We start from the raw sequence: 12,638 nt of genomic DNA on the forward strand, positions 1-12,638 counted from the left end.
AGTCCCGCCACGCCTGCTCCAACCCAGCCCCCCGCGCCCGAGCCCAGCCACGCGCGCAGCCGCGGAGGGCGCCCCGCCCCTTCCCGCCGCGCGCCCCTGCACCCCCGCGCGTTCTCGGGGTGGGCCTCAGCCGCAAGGCCGCCTCCTCCCCTTCCTCTCCCGCCGCTGCAGCCTGGGAGGGGCGGTGCGTCCAGCGTGAGCTCGGACATGGCAGCCGAAGAGGCGGAGGCGCCGGGGCTCCCGGAGGACGAGGTGCGGGGCGGCTGCGGGCCGCTCGGGGGTCCCCCATCGAGGCGTGGGAGGCCGGTGATCCGGGCCCGGGCTCGACCGCTCGCTCTGGAGCGGGACACGCGGGGAGGGAGAGGTGGGGAGAGGCGCGCACGAGGCGGCTGCGGGGAGCAGGTCCCCGCTGATCAGGGCCATCGCCCTCCCTGGCGGCCTCCGGGGGCCCTGGCTGCGGCCTGGGCGCGCGCAGCCTTTCGGGGAGGGCGAGGGCTTGGGTGGGGCGACATCCCGGGGCCCAGCATCCCGCTCCTGCTGCAGCGGGAACCGATGGAACTTAGCGACTTTCCTACGATGGCTTCCCAGAGGCCCGGGTGGGAACGCGGGGAGGTGGGATTCCTTCGACTCCGCCGCAAGTGTCAGATGTGGGGAGTTCACACTTTGTTCCAGGCCTTTGTTAGGGTTTTTTTCAAAAAATGAAGGCAAAAGAAGTAGAAATACTTGAAAGAACCCCCCACAGCTGTTGGCTTTGAAAACTGCAGCCCCAGGATTTGAAGCAGGCAAAGCAGTCTGTTACAGTCGAACAACTTAATCGCGACTTTGCCTCGCGCTTGCTAAAAGTGAGGCCCTCTTGGGGAGTGCTTCGATGGAGCTGGCGGTTGTCTCAAATGGGTGGGGCATTAAAGGCTTCGTGTGTTTAACAGTGACCCTTTCAGATTGTGCGTGCGTGCGTGTGCGTGTGTGTGTGTGGCGTATGTGAATCAAATCTGCGAATTCCTGTTACTTAATCTAGCGATCACATGTAGTTTTTTATCAAGATTGAACCCGATTAGCTGGAAACCCCCAACCCCCTAATTTCTGTTCCTTTCTCAGGTACCTCCAAACACCATTGTAATGGTCGGCGCCCTCCAATTCCCCCCACTTCCCCGAAAGCTTTTTGTTTATAAACAGAGAGCACTTTATTAATGTCTAATAATTATTGCAGGGTATTTTGAGAACCTTTTTTTTGTGCTGCAGTTAGAATTTGATTTCTTAGACGAGGATTGTGTTTTTTTTTTTTTTTTTAAAACATGGGTGGCATGGAAGCCATATTGAGTGAAATAAGCCATCTTAGAGAGATGGATGCTTAAGATTTCACTCCCGTGAAATCTAAAAAGTTTCTGTCGTAGAAATTGTGAGTAGGGGGGCTGGAGACATGGCTCAGTGGTTAAGAGCGCTTACAAAGGACCGGAGTTCAGTACTCAGCACTTTCATGGGGCACCTCAGTAATGCCAGCCCCAGGATATCTGATACCTTCTTCCAGTCTCTGTGGCACCTGTGCAAGAGCACGGACACACACACACACACACACACACACACACACGAATAGTTCTCTATTTAAAAAGTGGAGAGTAGATTGGTGATTACCAGAGACCCAGAAGAGCAGTGGGGGGAGAGAGGCAGGCAAAGGCAAAATAGTGGGTATTGAGTCATAGTTGGGAACAGTTAGTTCTGCCGGACTGTTAAATGCATGCTGGGTTGAATGTATTCTTCAGAATGTTCCAGGAAGGGCTGTAGAGATGGCTCAGTGGTTAGGAGCAGTTGCTACTCTTGCAGAGGACCTGGGTTTGGTTCCCAGTACTCACATGGTGGTTTCCAGCCATCTGAAATGATGCCCTTCTGACTTCTGTGGACGTCAGGCATGGACATGATGCATGTGGATACACTCAAATAAGTAAACCTTTAGAAGAAAGTTCAATTCTCAGGGGATGGCGGGCAGACGGATGGTTCTACTAGCTCCGTAGTCCCCGAAGCAGTGCTCAGCCTGCTCTAGCTAGGTGTGACAGTCTGACTAGTCCCCATTGTTGTGTCGAAGGAGTTAGAAGGAGAAGATCACGCATTGCTGCCTAACCATCCAGTCTGGAGGACCTCAAGCTGGCATCCCACCCTATCCTTGGGGGCTTTCTGTTGCTTCCTGGAGGCTGGCTCTCCCAGATTGCTTTTCTCACCTCCTTCCAGCAGAGCCAGCTGATCACAGACTAAATACTGCTTAAGTTATCCTCGCCATCTCTTTCCTCCCTCTTGGCCCAGTATCTGTATTCCTCATTATCACGTTCATCTGCCCAGCTGAACTAAAGATCGGGGCGGCAGCTCTAGTTGCTTAGCAGCAACTGGGGCTGAGAACTCCACTTTGTCAGTAAGGACTCTGATAGCCCCACGATGAAGGTCTAGATGTGCACCCCGTGACTCAGATTTCCTTCCGTCTTTTTGGGTCTACTTTGTGCACATTAAGGAAGAGAGTGAGGCAGGAGGATAGAGACGGACATGGTGGTGAGCATCCTCCTTTGCGGTGGTAATTGGGTTATTAATATTTACTCAGCAGACGTTCATTAAGTGTTCTGTGTGCATTGTGCCAAGCACCAGGGAGTCTGAGGGAATAAAAGACTGCTGGCCTCCAAGGAGTTTACTGTCTGGTGGAGAAGACAGAAGACGGCTTGCTTTCTGGTTGTAATTGGCAGCTCATTGATGTCATTTGGCAGTGATTTTCTGGTTTATCACAAAACTAAATGGGGGCTTGGAACACATACCACACCCCCCTCCCCACCCCCACTTTATTTAAGGATGGAAACATGGCAGCTGGGTTACCTTTTGAACTCATAGACAAGTCTGGGAGTAGGCAGCCCTCTGCTGTTTATTAAAAGTGGTTGGGCTTAGTTGGTGGAGTGTTTGCTTAGTGTGCCCGAAGCCATGGATATACTGCATATACTAGATGTGGTAGCCCGTGCTTTTAATCCCAGTACCAAGGAGACAGGCACGAAGAGTTCTGTGGATTTTGAGACCAGTATGGTCTATATAGCAAGGCCCAGGACAGCCTGGGCTTCATAGAGAGACCTTGTGGGGGGGGGGGCAGTCTAAGGTCATCTAGTGTGCCATCGTAGCTCTCACATCTGTAATTGCAGCACTTGGGAAGCTGAGAGCCAATCACCTGACTGTGAGACCAACCAGAGCTATACTGTGAGCCATCTCCGCATGGCTCAGAGTTAAGAGCACGGCTGCTCTTCCAGAGGTCCTGAGTTCAATTCCCAGCAACCACATGGTGGCTCATAACCATCTGTGATGAAACCTGATACCCTCTTCTGGCCCGCATGCATACATGCAATCAGGACATTGTATGCATAATAAATAAATAAATCTTAAAAAAAAAAGGAAATGGATTTGAACCAATTTGAACCAAGGAGAAAAATGAATAGAAATGGCATGGAATGTAGAGAATTGTAGTTTAATCTTCCACAGCGATTAGGCACTGACTCACACTGGCCAGTGATTATTAAAGCATGCTGAAGTTGGATCCAATTCCTCTTCCACTTTATGATGAGTTTTAGGTCTTCCATGTATGTCCTGTGGAAAGAGGTCCTATTTGCAGACATTTTACCATTGGAGCATTAGCCTACATGAAGAAGTGTAATTTGCATGGCTTGCTCCGATGGTCACTTGGAATTAACAGCAGTGGAAAACAACTCTCATCACCCTTTTCATTTTTGAACAGGGTCTCACTGTGTAACCTGGAACTCTTTGTAGACCAGGCTGGCCTTGAACTTAGAGAGCTGCCTGTCTCTGCTTCCCATGAGAATGCTGGGATTAAAGGTGCCAGGCAGTTCTCACCAGTCTTTGGTAGGAGAGAAAGGAAGAGGACCTGGGGATTGTTACCTGGTGTCCTTCCAGCCTTCTTCCAGAGGGGCTCTGCCAGGTCTTTTGAAGTTGGTAACTGTTTCCTCATTAGTTAGTGTTTTTGAGAAGTAGGTTGTAGGGAAGTTTCTGTACCTCAGCAGCTCCAAGTAACCACTCAAAGGCTTAATATTAATTAAAAATGTTCGGCCAATAGCTCAGGCTTGTTTCTAGCTAACTCTTACATTTTTAATTAACCCATATTTCTTATCTATGCTTTGCCACATGGCTTGGCACCTTTTTTCAGTATGGCATGTCCATCTTCTCTCTGTGATGGCTGGTTACTCCTCTGACTCCACCCTTCTTCCTCCCAGCATTCCCTCTATCCCAAAAAATCGTATTGGCCAATCAGCTTTTTATTAAATTTGAGTGACAAATCTTTACAGTGTACAAAAGGATTATTCCTCAGCAGTAGGTTTTTTAGATGTACTTACTGCAGATATGGATGGAGATGGAATCAAAAAGGTCACCACTTTGTTTCTTGGCTTTTTCTGCTAACAGGCATCCATGTGTGAGTATTGAATTTTCCTACAAAAGAATTCCAGTGTTGAGGGCTGAGGAGAAGGCTCAGCAGTAAGATCCTTGCTGCTCTTGTAGAAGACCTGAGTTCAGTTCCCAGCACTCTCATAGGGCAGCTCACAGTTGCCCGTAACTTGAGCTCCAGGGGACCCCCATACCACCCTTTTTGACCCTCACGGGGACCCACACACAGACATACACATATAATTAAAAGTAATAAAAGTAGACCATAGCAAAAAAGAATGCCAGTGTCTGAGGCTGGAGATAGAGGTTTATTGGTTTATTGGCTATGTGCCTGCCTGGTTTATGGGGGTGATGGTGCACACCTGTAGTCTGGGAGTGGAGGCAAGGAGATTAAAGCTCAGGATGTGTTGGGTTGCATTCTATATTTCCGCATGCACTCTACCAGCGTAGCTGTGTCTCCAGCCCTGCTTCTTTCCCACTCAACTTCATAGAAATATTATAAAACCCTCGTAATTTTTTCTGACATTTTAGAAATTAAACGTGTGTGTGTGTGTGTGTTCGTGTGTCATGGTGCACGCATGGAAGTTAGAAGACAACTTATGGGGGGAGTCAGTTCTCTTCTCCCACAGTGTGGTTCCCACCCAGGGTGTGAACTCAAGTCAGGAGGCTTGGCAGCAGTACCATGGAGCCATTTTGCCAGCTCTTGCGAACTTTTTAACGTTTTCTTTTTCACTTTAGTCTTAACTGAAATTTTGTTTATTTTCTTTTTTGCAAAAAAATTTATTTATTAATTATGTATATAATATTCTTTCTGCGTGTATGCCTGAAGACCAGAAGAGGGCACCAGACCTCATTACAGATGGTTGTGAGTCACCATGTGGTTGCTGGGAATTGAACTCAGGACCTTTGGAAGAGCAGGCAATGCTCTTAACCGCTAAGCCATCTCTCCAGCCCCTGTTTATTTTCTTTTTTGTTTTTTTTTTGAGACAGGGTTTCTGTGTGTAGCCCTGACTGTCTTGAAATTCACTCTGTAGATCATGCTCACATCGAACTCAGAGATCCTCCTGCCTTTGCCTCCTGAGTGCTGGGATCAAAGGTGTGCCACCATTGACCAGTGAATTTTGTTTTTTCTTTCCCTTCCTTCCTCCCTCCCTTTCTCCCTACTTCCTTTCCTCCCTCCGCCTCCCTTCCTTCTTCCCTCCCTCTTTCTCTCTCCCTCTCTTCCTTTCCCTCACCCTCTCCCCCCCCCCTCTTTTTTCTTTTCAAGACAGGGTTTCTCAGTGTAACAGTCCTGACTGTCTTGGCACACACTCTGTAGACCAGGCTGACTTTGAACTCAGAACTCAGATCTGCCTGTCTCTGCCTCTGTGCTAGGATTAAAAGAATGTGCCACCACTGACCAGTGAATTTTGTTTCTTATGCATGTTGTGTGAGATAGTGAACAGGTGCCATCTTTAACTTCTTGTTTTCTCTCAAATCATTTGTTAAGACCACAAAAAATTCAAGGTGTTGGGGATTGAAATTGGGTTTCTATATTATTTTGGAGAAAATAGACTACTTATTATTAAATACTTGAACCCACAAGCAGAGAGAATATCTCCATTTATTATATCCCTTGTGTCCTTCAACAGTATGTGTAACCTTATTAAAGTCTGTGCATTTTTATTAATTTTATTTCTGTACTTTTGGGGTGGGGAGGCAAGATTTTACTGGGTAGCCCGGCTGGCCTTGAACAGAGTTCTACCTGCTTCTACCTTTTGAGTGCTGGTATTAAAGCCATGCACTAACACGGGGAAGGCTCTTCATGAGGAATGATCTAGATCAGGTTGGCCTGTGGACAGGTCTGTAGGGGTTGTCTTGACTGTTAGTTATTGTAAGAAGACCCAGTCCATTGTTGGTGGCTCACATCTCTAATAACTTACTCTCAAACAGCTTAGTGTCTTACTGCTGTGAAGAGACACTATGACCAAAAGCAAGCTGGGCAGGAAAAGTGTTTATTTGGCTTACAATTCCACATCACAGTCCATCAGTGAAGGATGTAGGGCAGGAACATAAACAGGGTAGGGACCTGGAGGCAGGAGCTGTAGAGGCCACTTACTGCCTTTGTTCTTCATGGCTTGCTCAACCTGCCTTCTTACAGCACCCAGGACCACCTTATAGCAGCCGAGGGTTGGCCCCACGCTCAGTGGGCTGGACCCTCCCACATCGATCACCAATTAAGAAAATGCCTTAAAGGCTTCTCTACAGCCCGACAACCCCCCTTACCAAGACAGGGTTTCTGTGTTACAGCTCTGGCTATCCTGTAACTAACTCACTTTGTAGACCAGGCTGGTTTCGAACTCACAGAGACTCACCTGCCTCTGCCTCCCAAGTGCTGGGATTAAAGATGTGAGCCACCACTGCCCAGATGCCACCACTGCCTGGCCCTACAGCCCGATCTTAAGGAGACATTTTTCTATTGAGGTTCCCTCTCAGATGACTGTATCTTGTGTTAAGTTGACATAAAACTAGCCAGCATACATAGCAAATAAAAAAGTTAGATGTGGATGTCTGTGTGTATATAAATAAAAGAGAATGAACACAGTGTTACCAGGCTGTGCACCGAGTTTATGGAAGTATGTGTTATACCAAACTGTCCTGCAGATTCCTTGGGCAGGGGTCCCAAACAGTGTGATAGTGGGAAAGGTGGCCCAGGGCATGCAGGGCCATGTTTACCTAGTCTCTGATCTTGACTCTGGATGTGATGTATTGAATAGCTGCTTGAATTCTGCCTTGATTTCCCCTCCACAATGGGCTGAGGAATTTGTAAGCCAAGTAAATTCCCTAAGTTGCTTTTGGTTTGGGTATTTTTCCCCAGTAGCCAAAGTGAATCCATATCTACCCTCTTTAGATTTGAACTATTTCTAACCTGTAGGACAGTTACAAGGGGTGTGACACATGTTTCTATAGCCATGAACTCAGGCCACAGCATGGTAACATTGTGTTCATTCCTTTTTATTTACACATGGACAGACTCACATCCAACTTTTTATTTGATAAACCATTTGAGAATAAGTTACAGAATTTGTATTGTTTCTTCCTAAATATTTTGATATGTACTCTTTAGAAAGTATAACATTTTTATTAATTGATTGAGAATTTCATGCAATCTTTTTATTTTATTTTTATGGGTATGGGAGTTTTGCCTGGATAAGACAGAAGACGGTGTCGGATCTCCTGGAAGTGAAGCTACAGACGGTTGTGAGCCACCATGTGGGTGCTGGGAGTTGAATCCAGGTTCTCTGGAAGAGGATCACTTGCTCCTATCCGACGAGCCATATCTCCAGCCCCACAATGTATGTTTTTAAATTTTTATTTATGTGTATGGGTGTTTTGTGTGTATGTATGTCTGTATACCGTGTGTGTTCCTAGTGTCCATAGAGACCAGAAGAGGACTTCAGATTCTGGAGTTGAAGTTATAGATGGTTGTGAGCCATCCTGAAGGTGCTGGGAATTGAATTCAGGTCCTCTGGAAGAGCAATTAATGCTCTTAACTTCTGAGCTTAACTGCTCAGTCATTTCTCCAGCCCCATAGTTTTCTTTTTGTTTCTTCCCTTATTTATAATTTTGGGGATATGATCTCACTGTATAATCCTGGCTAGCCTGATTAGCTGGTCTCAGATTTCAAAGAGATCTGCCTAGTGCTCCCTCCCAGGGATTAAAGTGGTATACCACCACACCCAGCTATATATTTGTATTATCTTTGGATCACATTTACCCCACCAACTCCTCCCCCTAGCTTCCCTCAGATGATATGTCCTTCTTAAGATGAAGACATTCTCCTATAAGATCTCATTCCACTATGATATACAAAGTAATTGGTATTTGACATATTACAGTGTGTTTGCTATGCTATTATTTATACCAATTTGATGAGACTTTAAGAATAATTACCTTTCCTTGGTATTATTACAAATGACTGTGAGTTTTGATTTTATGTTATGAACACAGCAACCGTGGTAACTTCATTATAGTTTGTCGTTAGATTTTCTTGTAAAAATGTCAAATTCTTACTGAATGTAATAACTAGCTCTTTTGTATGTGATCAACTATAGCTAAAAATAGCAATTTCTGTTTTTATTTTCTTTTATGTGCTTTTAATCAGGTTATTTTAAAAGAGTTCTCTAATTTTAATATTATTATTGTATTAGATCATTTTGTATTTGATAACTCATAATTATCTAAAACTAAAACAGAACGTTGTGTGTTTTAGGATAACACGCGAGTTGTGAGAGTGAAGGTTATAGCTGGCATAGGCCTGGCCAAGAAGGACATCCTGGGGGCCAGGTAAGTATAGTATATGAGTTGAGATTTTAATTTGACATTTCTTAGTTTTTTTCTTGAACTTTGATTAAATGAAAATTTGAATGATATTAGCAAATTTTGATGCACAGTGAAGTTATATTTCTTGGTATCTGAATTACTGAATTTGTCAAATTAAAGACAGTGATAAATATGAATTTATTATTGAGTTCTGCTTCCAGAAATTTATAAGATTCTGTTTCTCCAAATCCTTTAGCCGATAGCAACCATAATCTCTGGTGTAACACCCGATTTTGTGTTACACCCTCAGTACAGTTCGCATGCCACTGTACCTTACGCGAGTTGGGCAAGGGCCTGGAGATTGAAAGAACACACAAAGAGACCTGGGTCATTCGAAAGGAGATCAGCCAAATGCCATTTATTCAAACTTGGGGAAATCCTTATATACCTAGCTGCTGCACAAGGATTTCTGCCCAGGCAGGTAGGAAATTACCATACCAACGATGGAGTCAGTGCCCTACAGCTAATCAGGCAGGGCAGGGGGGAGCACAGGAACAAACAATGCTTTAGTTAGCTGACCAGAAACTGTCCTCAAGATGAACCCCAGGAACAAGGGTAGACCCGGGCCCTACACTCTGGATACAATATAAAAAGTAGTTCTCTGAGCATAGACTGAACTGAGCAGGGCAATGCTAGTGGGGATCCACACCTGCAGAAAAGAAGTTGAGAGTCCTTCCCCATTGTGGAAATTAGTCTGAGCCGGGCGGTGGTAGTGAACACCTTTAATCCCAGCACTTGGAAGGCAGAGGCAGGTGGATCTCTGTGAGTTTGAGGCCAGCCTGGTCTACAGAGGGAGTTCCAGGACAGCCAGAGTTACACAGAGAAACCCTGTCTGGCAAGAAAAAAAAAAAAAAGAAAAGAAAAGAAAAAAAAAAAGACTCTGAAGCTGCATAGAATCACAAACTGGAGCAGTGGTTGTCGTCTTCATAGCCTGAAGATCTGGAGCAGTGGGGCCTGTGGTGGAGAAATGGCAATTTGAAGTAATCGTGGCAGTGGTGAGGATTCTGCAAGAAAAGAAGCTGGACTCTTAGCTCATGTCAAAAGATCTGAGCAGAGAGTCATTGCCCAACAGAGTTTGTGACCCTTGTCCAAATAAGATAGACAAACAGGAAAATCACAGAACCCAGAGTCTCTGTAGCTCAATTTACAGTGTCCATGGTACAGCATATAATCACCTGATCTGTAAAGAGCCAGGGAAGTGGAACACACTGAGTTGATAAAGAATGTGTGAACAGGAGGTAGTGGCGCACACCTTTGTTCCCAGTACTCGGGAGGCAGAGGCAGGTGGATCTCTGAATTTGAGACCTGCCTGGTCTACAGAATGAGTTCCAGGACAGCCAGGGCTAGATAGAGAGACACTGTCTCAGGAAAAAAAAAAGGAAAGAAAGAAAGAATGTATGCCCATTGTTAGTCAAAATATTACAAGTCTCAGGAATGAAGTAGAGGCCTAAATAACTAAATAATGAAATAAAAGGAAAATTCTGCAGCTAAAGTACAGTATCTGAAATTAAAATGCTCAGATGGTTGTGGTAGCAGAATGTGGAGCAAAGATGAACTGAGCTTACATCAAGAGGAGTCTTTGCCAACTAGAAGATGGTAGATATAAAGGAACAATCTGTCATACTAAGATTCAGAAAGGATGGAGAGCTAAATAATGAAGTAAAACATTTTTGAAGAGTAAGTGTTCAAGCCAGACAGTGGGGGTGCATGCCTTTAACCCAGCACTTGGGAGGCAGAGGCAGGTGGGTCTCTGAGTTCTAGTCTACAGAGTGAGTTCCAGGACAGCCAGGGCTACTCAGTGAAACACTGGAAAAAGAAACAAACAAAAAGAATAAGTGAAATCAGTGATACACATAATTTTTTATTATCGAAAATATCGGGCTGGAGAGATGGCTCAGCAGAAGACCATTTCCAGTGTACTGCCTGTGACCAACTCCAGGAGATTTGACGCCCTCATCTGGTCTCCACAGGCACTGCACCCACATGCACATGCACAACTTAAGTCTTTCTAGGAAGAAATGTTAAAGCATCTTGCTCCTGGTAAAGAGATTTGATGCCAGATGGAAACTCAGATTCTCAGGAAGGAAAAGAGCATCAGAAACAATAAATATCTAGAACCACACTTTTTTTTTAATTAAAATTTTGATCTATGTGTGTGGGTGTTTTGTCTTGTGTATATACGTGTATGTGCCTGATGTCCACAGAGGTCACCACAGGTGTTGAATCACAGTTACAGATGGTTTTGAGCTGCCATGTTTGTGCTGGAATCAAATCTGGGTTCCTTGTAAGACCTTATACTGGGCCCATTGGAATCATGGTTCACAACCTTATCTTAAGGATTTGTATTATAGATTAAAGGAATGCTCATGGCAATTACAGCTTATACTACTGGGCTGTACATTGTACGTGTGTCTGCTGTGAACCTGTATGGAAGAATGTTGTGATAGAATGCATAGGTAAAGAGAGTCTTTAAGGGCATATAATAGAAGACATAAACCATCTGCAGTAATGCAAAGAACTAAAGGTTTTTCAAAAGCAGAAATTTTGTTTCTTTTTTTTGTTTGTTTGTTTGTTTTGAGACAGGGTCTCTAATTGTAGTCCTGACTGTCCTGGAACTTGCTCTGTAGACCAGGCTATCCTCAAACTCAAGACATCTGCCTGCCTCTGCTTCCTGAGTGTTGGAGTTAAAGGTGGTGTGCTCTATTGTGCCTGGCTGTAAAAGCAAAAATTTAAAAATAAAATTCTTGAAAAAATTAAAAAGCCAATACAAAACAAATCTTTTTTTTTTTATATATATATATAAAGGAGGCAGGACAAGGAAAGGAAGACATAAGGAGTTGCAGACTTGTATCCAGTCATGCCAATAATTACATGAAACATTAGTGGAAAGAAATAAACACAAAGTAGAGGTTATTGCAATAAATTAGAAAGACTCATTAGACATGGTGTCCTATTCTTATAATTCCAGCATTCAGTGGGATTGTGAGGTCTAGGCAGCCTATGCTATATAGTGACAACTTCAGAAATCCAGGGCTGGCATGGTCTGTGTTGAATCCCTGGTAGTGAGGGATGAATGGGGGCAGGGAGTGCAGAAGGTCCTGCCATAAAGTAGAGGGTGTGTTGGAGAACTTGAGGGGCTAAAGAGATGGCTCAGGGTAAGAGCTCTAGAGGACTGGAATTTGGTTTCCAGCACCTACATCAGCTGACGCACAACTATGTATAACTCCAGCTCCAGGAGATCGATCCACTGCCCTCTCTGGCTTCTGCAGGCACTGCGTGCGCGTACATATAAATAATGAAACGACTCTAAAGAAAGATATACAAAGAGTGACACACCTAAGTTGGGAAAAATGGTGTAAGAACCGAGAGATGAGTGTTTCAGAGCATTTTCAGAATAGATCTGAGGACAGAGACAGAATCTAGACCTTGTGGTTCTAGAGAGCCATGGGCATGAAGGGAGGAAGGGGGAGGTCACTGTGTTGGTTGAGACTGGTTTTCTGTGGAGCAGGTCCTGCAGTCTCAGCCCCGGTCATCCCCCTGCCGTGTAGTCTGCACAACTTGGAGAGAAGAATAATAGCTGACCGTGATCCACAAAGGCTGTTTTGAACAGTGTTTGATGCGGAGTAACTGCTGTCTAAGTGTTATTACCAAACATTCTCTTGTAAAGTTTAGCTGAGAAAGGAAGAAAAAACATGTTCCACTATGCTAGAGGAAGGAGGGGGAGTCAGGAATGGGGGAGTGTCAAAACAATTGATGTACCTCGAAAAACTAGGTCAAAGGGAAAACTGGAGGATAAAGGAGTTGGTAGAGGGCGCTGGACAAGTGAATCCGCCCCACACAGTAGGAGGACCGGAAGGAGGTGGGTT

General features: G+C 45.0%; 1 protein-coding gene across 1 annotated transcript in view; it reads left to right on the forward strand.

Moving 5' to 3' along the window:
- Positions 1-95: 95 nt before the first annotated feature.
- Nedd4 (NEDD4 E3 ubiquitin protein ligase) overlaps positions 96-12,638 on the forward strand; it is a 90,177-nt gene continuing 77,634 nt past the window's right edge. Inside the window, 3 exon segments of the mRNA XM_050125603.1 lie at positions 96-251; positions 7,580-7,745; positions 8,663-8,736. Of these exon segments, the coding sequence (XP_049981560.1) occupies positions 208-251; positions 7,580-7,745; positions 8,663-8,736 (284 nt within the window). The 5' untranslated portion in view covers positions 96-207.

This window comes from Alexandromys fortis, unplaced genomic scaffold, assembly GCF_014885135.2.
Source record: "Alexandromys fortis isolate MF-2015 unplaced genomic scaffold, M_Fortis_MF-2015_v1.1 scaffold_22, whole genome shotgun sequence".
Classification (NCBI taxonomy): domain Eukaryota; kingdom Metazoa; phylum Chordata; class Mammalia; order Rodentia; family Cricetidae; genus Alexandromys; species Alexandromys fortis.